Source organism: Zalophus californianus, chromosome 5 (genome assembly GCF_009762305.2).
Source record: "Zalophus californianus isolate mZalCal1 chromosome 5, mZalCal1.pri.v2, whole genome shotgun sequence".
In the NCBI taxonomy this organism is placed as follows: Eukaryota; Metazoa; Chordata; class Mammalia; order Carnivora; family Otariidae; genus Zalophus; species Zalophus californianus.
The window spans coordinates 113,257,173-113,278,036 of NC_045599.1; the positions used below are offsets into that span (position 1 = coordinate 113,257,173).

The 20,864-nt window shown below is 47.0% G+C and overlaps 1 protein-coding gene across 9 annotated transcripts in view; it reads right to left on the reverse strand.

Annotated features, from left to right (window-relative positions):
• ABLIM3 (actin binding LIM protein family member 3) overlaps positions 1-17,256 on the reverse strand; it is a 109,501-nt gene extending 92,245 nt beyond the window's left edge. For 6 of the 9 annotated variants that reach the window (XM_027604999.1, XM_027604997.1, XM_027604996.1 and 3 more), the window contains exons 1-2: positions 17,101-17,256; positions 16,643-16,742 (exon numbers count right to left, since the gene is read on the reverse strand). In XM_027604999.1, coding sequence (XP_027460800.1) covers positions 16,643-16,655 — 13 coding nt within the window. In that variant the 5' untranslated portion in view covers positions 16,656-16,742; positions 17,101-17,256. Of the gene's footprint in view, positions 1-16,642; positions 17,006-17,100 lie in introns of those variants that run through there. The other 3 variants (XM_027604995.1, XM_027604991.1, XM_027604993.1) reach the window with 2 other exon arrangements.
• Positions 17,257-20,864: the final 3,608 nt, after the last annotated feature.

Consider the following 20,864-nt stretch of genomic DNA (forward strand, 5'->3'; position numbering starts at 1 on the left):
GGATAATTTCTATGTGCTAAGTACTCGGGATGCACCAGTGAATAAAACCAGTATGTTTCCTATTCTTTGGGAGTTCACAAACTCCCAAAGTTTGTATGGGAAAGTCTGTATGGGAAAGATACATGGTAAGTAAATAAACAAATAAATAACTATAAAGTAGGACAAGTAAAATGAAGGAAATGAATAAGGGGTGGGGGACACATAACACATTTCAGCTGACACAGCAAGAATTCGAGGAAGACAGTCATGGAAAACCAGGGAGAAGAACCATTTGGGTGGAGAAACAGCATGTGCAAAGGTCCTGAGGCTGGAAAGCACATGGCGAGTTCAAGGGGGCCAGTGTAGCTGGAACATCAGGGCCAGGGAGAGGGCTACACAAAGTAACTTGGAGAGAAGGCTCTTGAAATACACAATTAAAAGTTTTCCAAGCACTTTCTCAGATGTTGTTATAGTTGAAACAGCCCTTTGAGGTAAGCAAGCTTGACAGGATGGGTCCATTGAATTGAGACGAGGATACTAGCAGATACCACAGAGTTATTGGGAGAAATGAGATTTGGAGTCAGTTCTTCTGTTCCTAAGCTTAGGAATCTTTTAAAAGGTCTCTCTCTCTCTCTCTCTCTATATATATATACTTATACATATAAGTCATATTTATATAATTATTATATATTTATATATAATATGTATTTTATATACCTATATATTTATATACCTATACCTATTATATATTTATAGACCTATATATTATTTATTTATATATAAAATACAGAATATAAAAGTATATTTAAATATATACAAATTGGGTATAAATTATAAATAATGAAATACGTAGATCTTAAAAACAATGAGTTTTGACAAATGTATAAACCCATGTAAACAGCATCTCAATCAAGGTAGGGTAGTTTCCAACACCTCTGATAATTTGCTGCAACCTTTTGCAATCAATCACTCTTTTTCCAACCAGAGGCAAACTCTGTTTTAATTCCCACCCACATAGATTAGTTTTGCCTGTTCTTGAACTTCACATAATGGAATCATACAGTATGTGCTCTTTTATGTCTGGCTACCTTTACTCAGTTTTTGAGTAATGCTTTTGAGATTCATTCATGCTGTGGCATGTATCAATAGTTAGTTCTTTTTTACTTTTTTTGGTGAGTAGTATTCCACTGTGTAAAACGTAAAATAATTTGTTTATCTATTTGTCTGTGGATGAGCATTTGGGTTGTTTTCAGCTCTGGGATATTATGAACCAAGCTGCCAGGAACATTCCTGCACGAATCTCTCTGCAGATACATGTTTTCATCTCTCACCGGTAAATACCTAGGGGTGCAAGTGCTGGATCATAGGTAGGCATAGGTTTGGATTTTATGAAAGTCACAGTTTTCCCCAGTTGTATCAGTTTATATTCCCACCAACAATGTATGAGGAATTTTAGCCATTTTAGTGGGTGTAAAATTGGTGGCTTTAATTTGCAGTTCTCTGATGAGTAATAATGTTGAACATGTTTTGTACGCTGACTGACCATTTGTATATGCTCTTTTGTGAAGAGTCTGTTAGAATTTCTTGCCCATTTTTGCTGCTTTTAGTGCTCTAAGAAGTTATTGCCTACCTCAAGGTCATAAGATATTCTCCTATATTCTCTTCTAGAAGCTGTACAGTTTTAGCATTCAGTTTATTTAGGTCTTTGATCTATCTCAAATTATTTTTTGTGGGTTGACTAGTGATGGACAAGTTTGTCAAATATGAGGACTCCTTTATTTTTATTTAAAAAAATTTTTAAAAGACTTTATTTATTTATTTATTTATTTATTGGGGGGGGGGGCTGAGGAAGAGGGGGAAGAAGACGCCCCACTGAGCAGGGACCCGGATGCCAGGACCCTGGGATCATGACCTGAGCCGAAGGCAGACGCTTACCTGACTGAGCCACCCAGGCGCCCCTCCTTCATTTTTATTTTAGTTTTACTTTTTACTGTGGCATACCTTGCATAAAGTACACAAATGTTAAGTGTAAAACTCAAAAGTTATGCACATATGTATACAGCCATGTAGCCACATTCAGATCATTTGAGGACTTGTTTTTATTTTTTTTTAAGATTTTATTTATTTGAGAGAGAGAGAGAGAGAGAGAGAGGGCATGAGCAGGGAGAAGGAGCAGAGGCAGGGGGAGAAGCAGGCTCCCCACTAAGCAGGGAGCCTGACGCAGGACTCAGTCCCAGGACCCTGGTATCATGACCTTAGCTGAAAGCAGATGCTTAACCGACTGAGCCACCCAGGCGCCCAGAGGACTTGTTTTTAATGTCAAAAATGTTTGCTAGCCTCTCTATATTAGTATTACAATTAGTAATAAATAGTTATGGTAGCTTTTTGCCATATTGAATTTTCTCAAATACATGCATTTGATGGAATGCTTGCGTTAGAGCCACACATGGATTTATAAGATCCAGCACTAATTCTCTGGCTCCCCAGTGGTCTGTGGCATGCAGTTGGGGAGCAAATATACTATATACCCTACTGACATATGGCTCCTGTCCTCAAGGAGCTTATAATCTAAGAAGAGTGCTAGGATATACACATAATTAAACCATGTTGACCTATAGCAAATGACCTATAACCATAAGAACATTTTAAATCAAGGGCCAGGGGCTTCAGAAGAGGGAATAATAAAATCACTTCAGGAGTGAATGAGAGGAAGCTGGAATGGAAGAGTCTTGTAGCCTAAAGATGACTAGGATTTTGACAAATGGGAATAATTGTGGGAGGTAATTGCCAATGGGAAAAGTGGCTAAAAAAGAAGTGCCTTAGTTAGGATCCTTTCTGTTGTAATTTACAGAAACCCAACTGAAATTAGTTTAGGCAAAAAACGAATGTGTTGGTTCTTGTAACTAGGAGGTCTGGGGGGTGGGGAATGGTAGGTAGTCTCTGGCTTCAGGTCTGGCTGGATTCAGGGGCTTTGCTATATGGTCAGAGCTATGACTTTCTTTATTTTTCAGACAGCTTCTTCCTCCCACATATTGGACAAGAATGGCCACTGGAATCCCTAGACCCTCCCAGAATTTCCTCAGCTCAGCAACCTCAATGAAATGAATACTTCTCCTTCCCAATATCTCCCTATTCAATTTCAAGGAATACTCTGATTGGCTTCTCTTGGGTTCACTCATGAACAGATCCTTGTGGCCAAGGTGGATGGGAAACTCTGATCGGACAGTCTAGGTCATGTGCCATCACCTGGGTGAGATGCAGAACACTACACCTGACAGCCTCTTAGTACTACATGAAATCGGAGGGAAAGAATCAGAGGAAGGCATGATAACTGAACAGGTAATTGGCTGCTGTATTTCATTCCTACTCAAAGTGGGCTTTGAGTAGGAAATGTGAACGGGGAGCAAAGCAGGAAGAGACTCTGCTCTAGACATGGAGCACAGGCACGGACCATTGCCCTGGGTGTCTTTCCCCAGTATTATTCTCTGCAGCCCAAGAACCATCTACTGAACCAATCCCAGGGCAGCCTGTGCAGCCTGACATTTAGTGGCCCCTTGGGAAGAGTGTGCTGGATATGAAGGTAGCATGAAGACTGCAGAGAGCTTTGTACAGGCCTTTCTGCGTCTATCTTCCCAGTGCGTCTTGTCTGTCATACTTGAAGTAAATTCCTCTTGTAGTTACAAGGATGAACTAACTAGGGATTAGGCATTTCTGCGTCATCGTTTTGGAGTGCAATGTCAAAGCTGGAAGAGCTCGTGGAGGTCATTTAGCAGAGGGGTCAGCAAACTCTGGGTCATGGGTCAAATCACTCGCCATCTTTATTTTTGTGAATAAATTTTGACTGGGCTGAAGCCTTGTCCATTTGATTATACACGGTCTGGGGCTGCTTTCATGCTGCAAAGACTGTAGAGCCTACAAAGCCCCATATCTTTACTATCCAGCCCTTTACAGAAAAGTGTGTCAACCCCTGGTCTAGTAGGACATGCTCCCTCTCAATCAGGATTTTCCTCTACAACATTAATTTTATTTCTGACTCATGCCTAAGATCAAAAGAAACAATTCATGGAGAGTTTAGAATGTAGTCTGACATATAATAATTACTCCTTAAATGCCAGCTAAACACAGTCCTGGGTTATCAGTATATACCTCTGCTCCCCTTTCCCAATGGAATGACCAGGAGGTGACTGTATCGTAACATCATGTGTTGATTAATTCCTTATTTAAAGGGAGTTTCCCTAACACATTCAAACGCATTTCATTACTCTACCACTATTAACCATTCCTGGGTGTTTTCATGTGCCAGGCACTGTGTTAAGCATCATACATCCATTCCCTCACTCAGCGCTCCCCAATATTCCCATCTTGAGAGGAAAAATGCAACTTTGGGGACAAAACAAGGCACCGAAGGCTGCATGGCTAGTGAGTGGCTGAGGTGGAATTTGAACCCAGGCAGTCTGACTCCACAGCTCAAGTGTTTATCAAATACACTATCTAGGCGGCTCGATTTGGTTAGTAACCTAGTTTTCAACGTATCAGTTCCCAGTCCCAGAAATCAAAATCAAATAACAGGCCCACCTGTGGGTATAAGAGCAGTAATGCGGAGCGGGCTATAGACCTGTGGCCTCCCTCCCTGCACCCCCCCCCTCCCGCCGCACCGCTGCCCTTAGCCTGCCTCCCGCTGCCCTTGGACTCTCCCACCCATCAGGTATGTGTTGCCAGGGAGATCATCCTAAATAATGCACAGCTCTGGTCGGGCCACTGCTTGGCTCAAAACCTCTCACAGCTTCTCATTGGTCATAGACTGTAACAAACACCCTCTAGGCTGGCATTTAAAACTCTCCAAGATCTGATCCTCACCAAATGCTCAGCCTTAATTCCTCACTGGCCACCTAGTCATATTCTACAGACCAACTGGAGTTCCTGACATTTCCTGGAATACTTGGCGTTTATTTATTTCGCCCTCCACCCAAGCCAAGGGCCCAGGACACAGGCGTTGTGCAACGTGGACTGTGGACTCTTGCTGGAGGACTGAGTAAGCCCATCTGGGATGCCCCAACTTTCCCTTATGCTCTGCCTAACAAAAGTTTATTCACTTGTCAAGGTCCTCTCTACAAAGGAGGTGCTAGGGCTTCCAAAGGAATTTGGCCTGTCTTCCTCATCACTCCTTCCCTCTCAACACCCATGACGGCTTCTCCAGCAATTCCGTCACATACCGTGTCCACTCCTCGGTGACACTGGAAGGACGCAATCGGGGTCATGCTCTCTGTCCTGTGCATCTTCCATCCCATGGCGCCAGGCTCGCTGCCATACCCAGAACATGGATTTGTGTCATCATCCCAGTGAATGGGACAGCAGTGCTGGGACACGGAACAGGAGATGGACTGTAGGTTCAGCCACCTCGACCCACGCCTTCCCCCTGTGATGCTCATCAGTGTAAAATTTGGAAAGATGGTGAAAAGGAAGAAGCAGGAAGGAGTGAAAGGAGATCAGGGTCAGATGGACATGGTTTCAAACACCTGCCTGGGCGCCTGGGTGGCTCAGTCGTTAAGCGTCTGCCTTCAGCTCAGGTCATGATCCCGGGGTCCTGGGATCGAGTCCTGCATCGGGCTCCCTGCTCAGTGGGGGGCCTGCTTCCCTCTGCCTGCCGCTCTGCCTACTTGTGCTCGCTCTCTATCTCTCTGTCAAATAAATAAATAATCTTAAGAACAAACAAACCAAAACAACACCTGCCTGACACTTCCTAGCTCGTGTGAGGGTGGCCAGGTGACTTCGCCTTTGAACCTCATTTCCCTTTCATGCAAAATGGAGTATTAAATATTCCTTGTTAAATCTGTCCGTTCACATATTCATTTAAGGTTTCATCACTTATTTTTTTTTTTTTTTTTACTGAAGTATAGTTGACACACAATGTTACATCAGTCTCGGGTGTACAATATAGTGATTCAACAACTCTATACCTTATGTTTTGCTCAGCACAAGTGTAGCTCCCATCTGTCCCCACGCACCGCTATTACAGTATCATTGACCATAGTCCCCACGCTGTGCCTTTCATCCCCGTGACCTACCCACTGCATAACTGGAAGCCTGTGCCTCCCACTCCCCTTCACCCACTTTGCTCATCCCCCAGCCCCTTTCCTTTCTGGGAACCACCTGTATGTTCTCTGTATCTATGGGACTGTTTCTGCTTTTTTTCATATTTGTTTGTTTTTGTTTTTTGATTCCACATATAAATGAAATCATATGGCATTGATCTTTCTCTGTCTGACTTATTTCACTTAGCATGATACCCTGTAGGTTGATCCATGTTGTTGCAAAAGACAAGATCACATTATTTTTTATGGCTGAGTAATAGTCCATCATATATATGTATATTATTCCATCATAAATATATATATATGATGTAATATTCCATCATACACACACACACACACACACACACCACATCAGTGGACACTTAGGTTGCTTCCAAATATTGGCTATTATAAATAATGCTTCAATAAACACAGGGGCTCATGGATCTTTTCAAATTAGTGTTTTCATATTCTTTGGGTAAATACCCAGCAATGGAATTACTGGATCAAATGGTATTTCTATTTTTAACTGTTGAGGAAGCGCCACACTGTTGTCCACAGTGGCTGCACCGATCCACATTCCCACCAATAGTGCATGAGTATTCCTTTTCCTTCACATCCTCACCAACACTTGTTAGCTCTTGTCTTTTTGATGCTAGCCATTCTGACAGGTATGAGGCGATAGCTCATTGTGGTTTTGATTTGCACTTCCCGGATGAGGAGCGATGTTGAGCGATTTTTCATCATTACTTATTACATGTGACGTTTGGGGCCAATGACCTGGTCCTTGAGGCTCAGGTTCCTCCTTTGGAAAATGAGGGTACTATTAGTACCCATCTCCTACAACTCTCATGAGGGTTAAGTGAGTTTATGTCTTTGAAGAGCTTAGTTAGCACTGTGCCTGGTACATAGTAAATGCTCAACAAACCTGAACCATTCCTAGCCATCATCCCTCTGGGTCAAGCACTGTGATGAGTTTGGAGGACTGGGCAGTGAATGAAACAGACAAGCCTGTCACACAGTCATCATGATGTTTACAGTCAAAAGAGAGTAAGAGACAAAAATAAAGGAAATGTGCTCACGGACGAAGCAATTACCGACTTTGGTAAGTCCTGTTGTGGATGGCGAGAGCCAGCATTACACGGGGACCTGTCTTAGGTACAGAATACAGGGAAGGCTCAGGGAGGATTGTTGCAAGGATTAACTAAATAATATATGTAAAACACGTGCACTCAGATAGGCTATAGCTGGAAAAGAATGTCTCTTGATCAGGAGGAAGATAAAAAAGTGGTCGGAGGCTGAGAAATCTCTGATGGGGGATGGGCTTCGTTTGTTCCTGAATTGCTGCCTCCCTAGGTCCCTTCTCCCTACATGTAATGAGTCAAGGCTCTGTTTCTGTCCCTTGAAAGAGGCATTTTTGTTCACTTGAGGTGCCTGCCCCATATAATCCTGGCATCACAGGCAATTCTCCTTCCAGAATAACTCATGCTGACCGTAAAAATATCTAATTTTACGGTTGCCTTAGATCGTCCTTGCACGGGCAGGGTCCGGATCCCTGAGCTGTTTCCCCAGATTTCAAAAAGCAGGAGCAGACCCTGGGCTGCCTGTGGTCCTACATGCTGAGAGCAGCTTTCTGCGGGAAGATTCGCACTCGGTGGAGTGCGTTTCAGGTGCTTAAAATAGATCAACTGTGTCATTAGACAGACCATCACAAAGCAGTCATTTCATTGGCTCTGCTGGTGCTGGGGAGGGCAAGAGATAACAGCCCATGGAGAAAGACCTGAGCTTTGCACAAAATCAAGCAGCTGTGAGGAAGAAGGTCTGGAAGTGATACAGGCAGGAGACAGTGGAATTCTGCCAGGAGAGGGGGTGGGGGCCATTGCGGGAGCACACAGCCGTAACCACAGCACCAGGAGCAATGGGGACTGCCAAGGACAGCCTGTCTGGACCCCTTGACTGGCTAGTGATAAACTTAGAAAAGAAGCTAGAGACTTCTGGGCTGCAGGGCACATCCCAGCAGCGCTGTGTGAAATCGTCAAGGGGTCCTCCATACTCTTCGAGGGACACAAAGCCCCTCTGAGGGGCTGACTCTGGCATCTCCCTACTCTCTCTCTATCATTCTGGCCACGCTTTCCTGGGCACACTCCGATTGATCACTGTCTTCCCTGAGAGCCATGCTTCAGAGGCAGCCTCAGCAGGGTTCTGCAGAGAGATGCTATGACCCCCTCCTGTCCATGCAGCCTAGAATCGCGTCGTCCAGCAGCCCACATTACTCCATTGCCTCCTACTGAACTTGAGATCAACTCATCCCCTCCCCCCAACCTTTCCCTCCGGGGGCCACCATGCCTGGTGTCATGAACAAAGGGAAGTGCCGGCAGCTGAGGAGCGGAAGAGGTCCGGTTGGGAGGTAGGGGTGACCAGAGGTGGACACTGACCGAACACAAAAGCGTGAAGGAAAGGGACATGTCGACCAGGACTACTTTCTAAGGACTAACTTCGGTGACTGTTTTAGCAATCAACTGGGACCATAGAGTTGAAGTAGTTTTTCTCTTATTTTCTTTCACAGAGAATGAATTTATTAAATTTTAGGTTGAATTTGAAGTACCTTGGAATATCCAAGTAGGCAACTTAGCTGATGGTCAGAAAGACAAACCTAGAGCTTAGTAGAGAGATCTTTATCGTAAAGACAAAGAGAGCAGGCTTTTCACTAACAAATGAATTCATCAAATATCTTTTGAGCACCTATGGTGGGCGAGGCACTGTGCTTTGCCTTCTTTGAATTATTTGCCCCCCTATTTCTTCTACTGGAATGAAGAAAAATCTGCTCTCAACTGCAGAAATTATGTTGGCATTATCCACTTACTTGTTCCTTTCTTTCTCAAGCAGGAGAACCTCATACTGACAGAGAAGTCTTGAAGAGCCCTATGGGATCAATGCTGTCTGGGGTCAAGTTCAGTGATTACCTTTCAGTAATCACTCCTTAGCTGGGATACACTGACCTTACTGACACAGAACTCATGCTGTTGACTAGTTGTCCTCAAATGGGCCGGGCCTGCCCCATCGGTCAGAGCAATCTCAGGAACAGTTCAGCCTTTCACGGTACCTTCCTTTGGTCTGGAAAAAGTACGCTGAGGTGGGATCGGTTATCCAGAATTGCCTTCCTTTGGTCTGTGCCCCACCCCCCACCACTAGGTTCCCCTGGAAACAAAACTGACCTCTAGGAGACGGGGGCAGGACATGTTTGCCCAACTGTATCAGACAGGATATGATATAACCCTTCTGGGAATGGGTCAGCTGGGGAAATCCTTATTTATGCAGCAGGATTTTGCTCACTTCAAGAGGACTTGCATAGCATGGTGGTGTTAATCAGTGGCTAACTCTAGATAGAACTTTCTCCAGTAAAAATGAGCAGATATGCTGCAGTTTCTGCATCTCTGGGTGAACACACACTTCTCCATGTTTGATGTTATATTGATGATCTACTAGACTGGGGGTTAAAAATTAAAATGCCTACAGCGGCAAGGGAACATAAAAATACAAAGCTGTCCTTGTGCAATCTGAGAGGATAAGTGGGCAGCCTAGAGACCAGTACATGCCCCACGGAAAGCAAGCTGTCCTGCTGCTATTGTCATACAGGAAAACAGGGGCCGGGATGCAAGATCTTCCCTTGCCCCCCCACTTTTTAAAGATTATTTATTTATTTATTAGAGAGAGAGAGAACATGAGCAGGGGGGAGGGGCAGAGGGAGAGGCAGAAGGAGACTCCCTGCTGAGGAGGGAGCCAGACATGGGGCTCGATCCCAGGACCCTGAGATCATGACCTGAGCCGAAGGCAGACGCTTAACCGACTGAGCCACCCAGGCGCCCCCGCTGCCCCCCCTTTTTAAGAGAAGCTAGACATTCCAATTTTTATATCTCAATTTCCCAATTTCTCACCATTGGCCAATAATTCAAATTCATTAAAACCTCATGTAGGGCAAATAAAACATGTCCTATCATGCTGGTCACCAGGTGGCCCATTTTTCAGGGCCTGTGTGACCCACGAAGGCAAGAGCCACGTCTGTTATATTTACGGCTGTGTCCCCAGCATCATGCCTGGTGAAGAGTTGGCGGTCAGTAAGTATTTGTTGAGTGAACAAATGAACAATCCAATTCTTATTCCCCATGTTGGACATTCCCAGGAACGAGGCAGATTGAAGACCAATACCGTGACTATAAATTTCGTTACACCATCGAGATGCTACAGTTGTGCATAATGACCTGGATAGGGGCTGGAGTGGGAGTTGCGTTTTCTGCAGACAGACTGAGTGTGGAATACTAAGCCACCACAGTCCTCCCTTCCGGGGACCTCCTACGTGTGAGCATTACCCTTCAGGTTCTCAAGGAGAGGCTTCATCCCTGCTGGTCAGAGGTCAGCAGCCTCCACCAGCCCTGGGGAGTGGCTGATATTCAGGGGAAACCAACCCACAGGAAAATCTTCTTCTTGATGAGTCATTTATGTAACAAACACCGCATTATGGATTGTATTCACACGTTAGAGTCGTAACCCCCAGTTCCCCAGAATGCGACCTTATCTGGCGATACAGTTTTTACAAAGGTAAGCAAGTTACAGTGAGGTCATTAGAATGGGCCCCGATCCAATATGACTGGTGTCCTTATCAAAAGGGGAAATTTGGACACAGAGACAGAGGAAGGGGCACAGGTGGAAAACGGCCGTCCACAACCCAGGACAGAGGCTAGAAGAGATAGTTTCCATGGCCCTCAGAAGGACCCAATCCTGCCGACGCCCTGATCTTGGACTTTTGGCCTCCAGAGCTGTGAGACAATACACTTCTGTTGTTTAAGCCCCCCAGTCTGTGCTACTTTGTTGTGGCAGCTCTAGCAAACTAATATGCACTGTTTTTATTTGTTTTATAAACATTTGTGACCGGCCAGGCAGTGTTTGAAGCAATTCACAACTATTAGCTCACATATTCTTTCCAATAGCTCTGTGAGACAAGCTCCCCTGTGATCGGATGAGGAAGTGAGGTACAGAGAAGGTAAGTGACTTGCTCAAGGACACACAGCAAGTAAAGGGTAAGTTCCAGTCTGTGCCCTTAAGGGCTAAAGGAGAACAATTTAACTGGTGAAATATTCAAAAAGTCAGAGGTGCTTACACACTGCGGGTTGTTTTCTGTTCTTGTACAATGGTATCTGGCCACTGTTGGGGGTCCGCCAGTGGCTGGCCATTCACCACACCAGATGTGACCTCAGCAAGATAAAGCCTTTGCCAGACAGGAACGCTGGAGCTCAGAATGGGTATCACTTCCTTTGTGCACTACAAATACTCTTGAAATCACATTGTGATTTTCTGAGATGTGTTATACTCATTTTGGATGGTTTTTTTTAAAGATTGTATTTATTTATTTGAGAGAGAGATTGAGAGAATGAGTGGGAGGAGGGGCAGAGGGAGAAGCAGACTCCCTGCGGAAGAGGGAGCCAAATGCGGTGCTCGATCCCAGGACCCTGGGATCATGACCTGAGTCAAAGGCAGACGCTTAACCGAGTGGGCCACCCAGGCGCCCTCATTTTGGATGGTTTTAAAATTGTTCCCTACGTTATTCCTCAACCCTGCTCCTAGCCTCCAGGATTCATTTGTCGACAACTGCTTCATTCGTTTGGGAGGCATCGTTTAAAAAACAAAACAAAACAAAACTCCATCCTTATAAAGTATACAGTCATCTCTATTTTATCTAAATTTTGAAAATGTAAAATTGCTTTAGAGGGCAGCCTACCAAGTTTGTGTTTGTAATGGATCCTTCTCGTAAAGAATTCCAGGAGTCCTGACCTGGCAGAGGCCGGTCATCTTGCTCCTTGTGCTGGGTGTCCTCCATTCTGAGCTCCCATGTGTCTCCACACCTGCTGCTGCCTTCTCTACTCTGCACTGTGCCCTATGAGGCTGAATATTATGGGCCCATCAACTACCTTCCTTGCCCGCTGGCCCCTGGAGGGATTGGGCCAATGGGGAGTAGAGTGGGCGACGGGAGGAGGGAGGAGAGGGCAGCCAGGCAGTCACCAGCCTTCTAGTACTGGGCCGTCCTAGCTTCTGGTCTGTTTCTCTACACCCGTTCTCACACACTTGCAAAGACTCCTATGTAGCTCCCTTCAAACTGCCCATGTGTTCCCTGCCAGGACCCTAACTGATAGACTCCTCCCCTTCTTTTTTATCCTATCATCCAACAGCTGCGAGGCCATGCAGATTTTCTTTTCTTTTTAAATTTTTTTTTCTTTTTTATTTCTCTCTCTCTCTCTTTTTTAAAGATTTTGTTTATTTGACAGAGAGAGAGGCAGGAGAGAGGGAACACAAGCAGGGGGAGTGGGAGAGGGAGAAGCAGGCTTCCCGCTGAGCGGGGAACCCAATGCGGGGCTCAATCCCAGGACCCTGGGATCACGACTTGAGCTGAAGGCAGACGCTTAATGACTGAGCCACCCAGGTGCCCCAGGTTTTATTTTCTAAAAGATCTTTCCCCCGATCTCTATTCTTACAACCACCAAAATCCTGGCCCTCAGACCTTTTCTGAACCAGGGTGATTGTCTCTCAGCTAAGATCCTAACTTCCTGTCTTGCCTTTTTCCACCCATGCCCTATACAATACCGGGTTAATAATCTTCCCGAAGGTTTCCTTCAGGAAGCTCTGGCTTTCTATGAACAGAACCGAGTGCTAGCTACAACAATGGCAAAACATGCTCACTTTCAACCAGAGGGTTTGGTTCTTCTGATCCTCTCATTTCAGAACTTTGCTCTATGGCCAATTCAACTTGAGATTCAACTCCATCCCCCGGGACCAGAGGCCAGTGAGCTTCTCACGTTGTTTCTCTTCATCCTCACAACAACGCTGCACTTTGGTATTATCATTCGCATTCTATACGTGATAACATTCAGGTTCAGAGACGTGAGCTATTTGGTCCAAGATCACAGACTACACCATACATCTTACGTTTGAACTCAGGAATCCATACCCCCAAACTCAGGGTCTTACAGCCCCAGGACGGTGTCTGCTTATCTCATGATAAGGGTGATAGGAACCTTCGATGCTCTTTTTAGCAAAACAGTCTACTCCAAAACCGTAACCATTTGGCATGCCAGTCCATGACAGAGACCAAGGAAAGGGTCAGAGAACAGGAGGGCCAATGAAATAAAGGAGGATCGCTCTTGGCACAACTGTGCGTGGTGCGCGTGATGCTCCCCAAGCTGAAGGCTGGGCCATTGCTGAGCTCTGTGCCTACAAAAGCCGCAACTCGCAGGAGCTCTGGGTGTTCTGACTCGTGAGGAGAATGAAATTTTATGGGACAGAGACTCGACTCTGGAGCTCAGGGCCTCTGGAGCCTGGGGTAAACTCAGTTTCCCCTGGCTTTGGACCAGGAGGCTTGGGAATTCCTGGGGCCAACCTGGGAATGGGAAACACCGACAGGGAATAACCAAAGATTTACTGTTGCCTAACAATTTATTGTTGCACGTTAGATGCTGGCGCCTCCGTGGCTCCAGGCGTGTATGAAAGTGATGGGTCTGGTGTCAGCTCCTTCCTTGCTGTGCGGGTTTGGGAAAGTGGCCAGCAGTCCCGTGGACGAGCGAGGGGTGACAGACAAGGCTCCGAAGGAACAGAGCCCGGGCGCACGGGCAGCATACATCAGGGGACGTTCCCTCGTACCACCTGACTCCATCATCCCCAGAATTACCCCTTCCTCTCACAGTCCTGCTCTGCGGTGTACTGAAGCTCAGCTAGATTTTGGAGGTAAGGATTCCAAAGACACTAGAAGAGCACTGAGAAGGGGCCGATAGAGCACTCCCCTGGTGTTACCATCTGAGCCACGCCTGTCTCACTTATGATTAAAAACAATTCACTTATGTGTACAAAGCATTTTCTCCTGATCCCACTTAACCCTCAAAATCACACTTCTGGTATCCTCGATTTATGACCAGCCTCTGAGAGGCTGAGGGATCTGCTGGCTGATGACATAGAGTCCACAATGACAACCACCACAATGACCACTGGGGTGACAAGAACAGCCTGACCACCGTTGCTGATACGAGGCCAGCCAAATACCACACTCTGTATTTTGCATACCATGTTAATATTTCTCTCCATTCCACGCACAGCTAACGAGTGAAAGACGAGGACCCGAACCTGGGACCAGCTGAGCCGAGAGCCTGAGCCCTACCAGCTCTCACGTGCTGCTCTGAGACCTCAGCCCCAAATCATCTTGCCCAGATGAAGTAATTATCACTTCATCATCATCTCATGCTTTGCCCTCACTTCAGGGGTGCCGTCTGAACCATTGATTAGGAATGATGCACACTGTCAAAATGCAGTGCATCCAAATACCTTTCATAACCCAACAGCTAACTGCATGTCTTGAAGAAGTTAGTGAACGTTATCAGCTACAAGGTGTCACCCACGAAACTGGAGTAGTAACACCATCTCCCACGTTGGGGGTGACAGTTGGGGAGATCATACAGGTGCAATGCTGGGCACAGTGACTGGTAGAGGGTGAGGACCCAATACATGGAAGGGAGAGAATAACTGAGTGAGATTGTCTCTTAGGTTCATGAGAATTAAGTAAGAATTTCAAATCCCAGAGGGGAAAGCATTTTTGCTCCTGCCAATGCCCAGTCCCTATAACCTTATGACCTTGTCATTGCTTCACTCATGTGAGGTCTGATTTCTAGTCTCTTCATTTGCAGATTCTCAGGGTTGGGAGCAACCTCAGGGATGATGGAGCCCCTCCCCCGAGCCCTGAGCACAAGTGGCCAAATTGTTCCTTCAGAGAAGCACTTCTTATGGAGAGCTCAGTGGCTGCCCAAGTCATTCTACTCTGTTTATTTTCCACTACTCCTGGAAAATAAACACACTGTCCCTACTTAGAAAAAGTATATGAGGCTGGAATCACATTTTTGTTAGCCCTCATCTTCTGTGGTATTCAACTCTATTGGTTGTTATTTCTTAAAAAAAAAAAAGTAAAAGCTGTTTCCTTCTTTCAGGAATATTCGGTGTTACTAATGGACAAGAGAAAAGGGCAGGGCCAGCTGCTTGTGAACTTATTTCTTAGTTTCTTGAAAACTAGATGAGCCATCTTTCTCTCCTATCATTTAGTGAGAAAGGACTCCCATAAATACATCTTCCCCCTGGAGATAGTGAGAAGTGACAGGCAGCTCACATCTTTACTTCTCTGAAAGCATGAGGAGGCAAACATGTGGCCCACTTAGGTGATCAGGTCTATAGAATTTTGCTCTTTTCTGGAGCCTGGTGTAAAGCCAAAGCACCGTCCCTGACTGTCAAAATCAAAAGGAAAAATTCTTTGGCTGGAAAAGGCAGAGGGAGTTCGGCCACACTTGCTTAGCAGAGCTATGTAATACACAAAGGAAGACAGCAGAGAGATGAGTCATACAAATACATAGTAAATAAATATATTTCATTTCCATCTCCCTGGCGTTTGCTTTGTTTTCCTCCCCTCCATGCCAACAGCCTTGAAATGGAGGGAGGGTGGAGAAACAGTGGCTTTGGTCTGGACCCAGCCTCAGAGGGTACGGATTTTTCTGGCCTTGCTGTTCAGCTCTAGCTTTTTAAGAAGAAACTTACAGATTTAGATTCAGCCCTTCTCATTTTACAGATCAGCAGTCTGGGATCCAGAGAGGAGACTGATAGGAAAGTCGCAGAGCCAGGGAACCAAATGTTCCTAGGGTACTCTGCTTCAACAATCCCACCTGCTACTGGAAGGACCCAGACAAGCTGAGCTGATGAGGAGGCCGGAGGGGGAGGACTTGAACCCAGACCTCCTCTCCAGGGTGCTGCTGGTCACAGTGGGTGCCCATGGTCAAAGGGACTACACTGAAGAGAAACGGACGGGGCCTCCTTGTATTTCTGCCTGCATTTCTCAGCAGCGGAGGCCCAGCCCAGCAGCAAAATGTCTGGTCCTGTCTCTTCAAAGCAGTTGCTGCCTCTGGCATGTTAGCGATCTTGGCCAAAGGGCTTGTCCCTTTCCTCTCTTCTCAGGATGGCTACCCAGACTGTAGGTGTGTGGAGAAATCAGCCCCAGGCCCATGGGCTGCAGGCACAGGATATTTCACAATCTCTAAACCCAAAGGTGGCTTCCTGATGATTTGTTTATCAAACTGCTCGCTCCCAGCCCACTGCCTGCCCACATCCACCCACCACCAGCCCCAGGGCCAGCCTCCCTGCTCCTCCCAGCTACAGGACAAGCCAGGCCCTCCATGGCTCTCCAGCTGTGTGCCGGGAGGTCTCCTCAGAGCCCCCACAGTCAGACAATGGCCACGGTAGTGCTTCCTAGGCCTTCCCAGGCTTTGCTAGAAGGAGACAAGCAGCCTTCCCCGCAGAGGCAAGTGTTGCTGCCAACAGAACATGAGCAAAATTGTCATGGAAAGCCGGACCCACATCCCTCTTCTGGGGAGCACAGAAAGGACCAAGAAGGAGTCTGGGGGCCATGTGTCCACCCCGATGCCAGGCTGCCTTCCTCCTTCCAGGCAGCCCCAGCGCAGGCTCCTGCACCTCCCGCCCCCACCCTGTTCCCATGGCAAAGGAGAGGAGGACCCACTTACTGCTCGTGTTCATGGTGATGCCTTTGCACTGGGTCTTTCATTCAATACGGAGGACCCGGTTGCTTTTTAAATCTTGCGATCTTCCGACCTCACTCATCACCTGGGGGGTGAAAAGGCAGTCCAGTGCCAGATCTGTATCCTCAGGTGCTCTCTCTCCCTCTGCCGTCCCCTCGGCAGTCTGCGCTGCAGCCACTGGCCTTGAAGGCGAGTGGACTAACAGGCGCAGGTGAGAGCAGGGAGGAGGAGGCGGCGGCGGGAGGACACGCGCGCCGGGTCCCGCGGCCCCTGGACCCCCGGCGCCCGGCAGAAGCGGGGCTGGCAGCGCCGGCCCGCGCGCACCCCCGACTACTCCAGCCCCGCGGCTCGGGAGCCCAAAGGGGGTGTGGACCACGGGGAGGCAGGGCGGGGGCAGCGCGTCCCCGCCCGGCCTCGGGAGCAGCCACCGCCCTGGGACCCACCTCTCGGCCAGCGTCGGGAGCCAGAGGCCCCTGCCTGGGCCCCTGCGACCGGCTCATGAATCCTGGTCCTCGTCTGGAGTCTCGAATTCCAAGGCGAGCAAAACGAAATAGGAGAGCTCGACATCCATGATGCGGGCTCGCGGGGTGGCAGCGCGGGGGGCGCGGCCGCTCGCTGCCGCCACCTGCTGGACGCGCCGGCGCGTGGCCAGGCCCCGCCCCGCCGGGCTTCTCCCGGGGTCTTGGGGTGTGATGGCGGGATGGAGGGGTCCCTTGTGCCCTGGGGCCGGCGGGGGGCGGGGCTCGAGCGCTGCTTTCCCCTCCCTCAGTGCTGGGGTCTATGGGCTAGACAGTGTTAGGAAAATAAAGCCGTCATTGGGAGGGGCTGTGAAGAAAAGATGGGCTTTGCAGGAAGACAGTTCTCACTTCCAACTCCGCTTCTAACCAGCTCCCTTGTACTCTGGTCTTGAGCAGGTCACTGCTGTTTCTGCCTCATTTTCCTCATGTGTCTGAGGTGGCGGCTGGACCGAGTGGATGAGAGGTTAGGGGTTCCTCCAGCGTCCTCACTTGTATCCCTACCTCCCCCTTTATACTTCGTATCACTGATTCATTTGGGACAATTGTTTTTCATCTCCCTACCCAGCTAGAATGTTAGCTCGGTGAGAGTATGGGTCTTGTTGGTAGGGTTCACACGGGTCCCCCGTACCTAGAACGGTGCCTGGCACACAGTAGGTATCAATAAACATTTGTTGATAGAATGCCCCAGGTCTTTTCTGGATCTAAAACTGTGTAGCCCCTCAGAGTGGAAGGTCTAGGAATCCCCACCTTGAGATACTTCCCCATATGAGGTAAAGGCCGGTATGTGGCCTCAACCTCACTGGTTCTCCCAGTTTTCGTAGGGCCGACTGACTCTTGTCCAAAGTATTGTTATTATTATTTTTGTAATTAGCTCTTGTAGGTGTGTATTACAGAAACCTATCTTCTGATTTTTTGGTCATGATGAATTCAGTGGGGTGGGGCTCTTTACATTCCCCTGACTACTTACCCTCTCACCTTCTGAACCTAATTCATGGTCACAGAAGCATGACTTTTGAGTATAGCGAGACAAGACCAAGAGACTCCATGATCCCTGTCCTTAGAATGATTCTGGTTGGAGCATGTGTAGAATCAACATGTTGTGAACACTCCCACCCCGGACGTATAGAGAAGGAAACAGTGGGTCACAGAGGCTGAGCTACCTGCCCTTGGACACACCACATGTCGCGGCGGAACTGGACCAGATCCTCTCACAGCTTGCTTCCATATAAGAGTGACTCAGTGCACAAGAGTCTTGGATGTTAGGGCAAGGGCATGGAACCACCTTCTTAAAAATGGGGAAAGAATATTTTGTAGATAAATGCAATGTTTCTGCCTTACACGGGGTTAAAGAAATTGTTATGGCTCATGATCCCTAGATCTGACTGTGCTTCAGGAATCCTGAGATACATTGGAGGGTCACTGGTTTTGAAACACATTTTGATAGCTTGTTAGGGTTTGTTTTCAATGCATGGGGAATAACCTTCACCTCCTCACAGTGGGCCTCAAAGTTTTGTTTATGTTACAAGGGAGATGGCTGCAAAATGCAGCTTTCCAGGCTCCTGGTTTTTCTTGTTCTGCATTTTTTTTTTCTTAAAGATTTTATTTATTTATTTGACAGAGAGAGAGCAGGGGGGAACGGCAGGGAGAGGGAGAGGGAAAAGCAGGGTCCCTGCCTAGCAAGGAGCCCTATGCAGGGCTCGATCCCAGGACCCTGGGATCATGACCTGAGCAGAAGGCAGACACTCAACCGACTGAGCCACCCAGGCGCCCTTGCTCAGCATTTTAAATAAGTATCCCAGGTGATTCACAGCCCACTTTCGCTACTGAAAAAGGCAGGGGCCTAGAACAGCTTTGTAAGTGATTAATACATATTTATATGATTCCAAAAGAGCTTTTAAATTTACATTTTCTCTTTACATTTTCAGATTGGGATTCCTTATTCAATTCCTGCATTTCATGTAACTTGCTAGGTTCTAATGCTTGGAAAAATATATTTTTTTTTTTCTGGGAGAAAGCTCAGGTAAGTTAAATGGGTTAAAATTAATAGGACTGTTGGATGAACATATTTAAGTATCACCCAAAGCCTCAGTGTTCAGAATTTTTCAGATTACAGGACATAGTCGAATAAAAACATAGTATTCATTCATTCATTAATTCATTCACTCAGTAATCATTTATTGAGGGTCTACTTTGGGCTAGGCCCTTTGCTGGCGACTGGGGAGACAACAGGACAGATAAGGACATGCCCTCCTGGAGTGCAACTTCTACCTGGGGGAGGATTGGTAGACAATAATTAAGTTAGCAAAGCATGAATTAGGCAAACCCAGGGGTGGTGGCTTGGTTAAGAGCCCAGAAGCTGTTTCCAGCCTGGCTGATTTTCAGTCCCAGCTCCACCAGTTAGTATCTGTGTGACCTTGGGTGAGATATTCTACGAGCCTCAAATTCTTCACCTGTAGAATGGGTATGATATGGTACCTGCCTCATGGATTATTGTGTGTATTAAAATACTCAGTGTAATATTTAGCAAAAGAAGATGATGTGTGCAGATTGTTAGTATCATCCCTCACTTACACCTACCCTCAGAGACAGTCTTGTCATTTTCTATTTATGTAAACCTGGTGGGCTTTTCCATAGGGTGATGGCCATGAAAATATGTCTCAGAATTTTCCAACTGCAGGGAGCTTAACAAATAGGTTCTTCTCCTCTAGGGTTCTTTTTAATAATATCTATAACTCGATGCTGATGAATTCAGCTCTTGGGAGAGAACTTTGGTCCACTCTAAAGGCCCCAAGTTGCTTCTGTTGGGAAAATAATCTTATTTTCCTTGCATAATTATAAAGATAGGAAGAAAAGAGTTAAAAAGAGCTAAAAAAACTATGCCCGTGAGGATGTCCACAACAATTGGAGGCAGCCAGGAAAGACGCAGAAGGAAGCTGGGGGTGGGATGTTCAGTGGAATTGGCTGTGAAAGTCATCAGGAAAGCCGAATCTTGGCTCTGTCCTTGCAAGAGAATGAAGCTGAAAACCGCAGAGTGGAGGGTCCCTTTGTTTGGAAGTTTGTTTTGAACTTTGAGACTCCAGAATGGAGATAAACACATCTCACTCGGAAACATGCAAATGCTCCTGGGTGTTGGAAAACCAGGTGGGAAAACCATTGGGAGACAGATTTTCCACCTTCTTCAAGGGCTGGATGCGCTGCCTCCATTACGCTTCTCTTCTACTCCAAAAGCCCCCTTGTCTCCTGACTTCCGGTCCCTGATGGGGCTGCTTTCTGCCTCTTGTCCCCATTTCCTGACCCTCTCGTTGCTCTCCCTGACTAACCCAGCCCTAGGCTCCCCAACCTTTCTTCCCAGTTGCCTTCCTCTCCATACCTCCGGCTGCCTCCCACCTTTCTTGCCTCTACACAAGCTTGTCCCGCCCCAGCCCACCCCTGCGCTCTCCTGCCCATTCACGAATACGCCCTCGCTCACCCTCATCTGGACACGAAGTCCTTCTGGCCTATGAGGTGTGGCAATGGTGGGAAGAGGTGCTTGTGATCCGGTGGTTTGTGCTTGCCATTCCTAGACTATTTAACTATCTCACCAAGAGTGAGTACTCTTCTTTTTATTTTTGAAAAATAATAGGTAGTTGTTAACAACATGAGACAGGGCGCCTGGGTGGCTCAGTTGGTTAAGCGACTGCCTTCGGCTC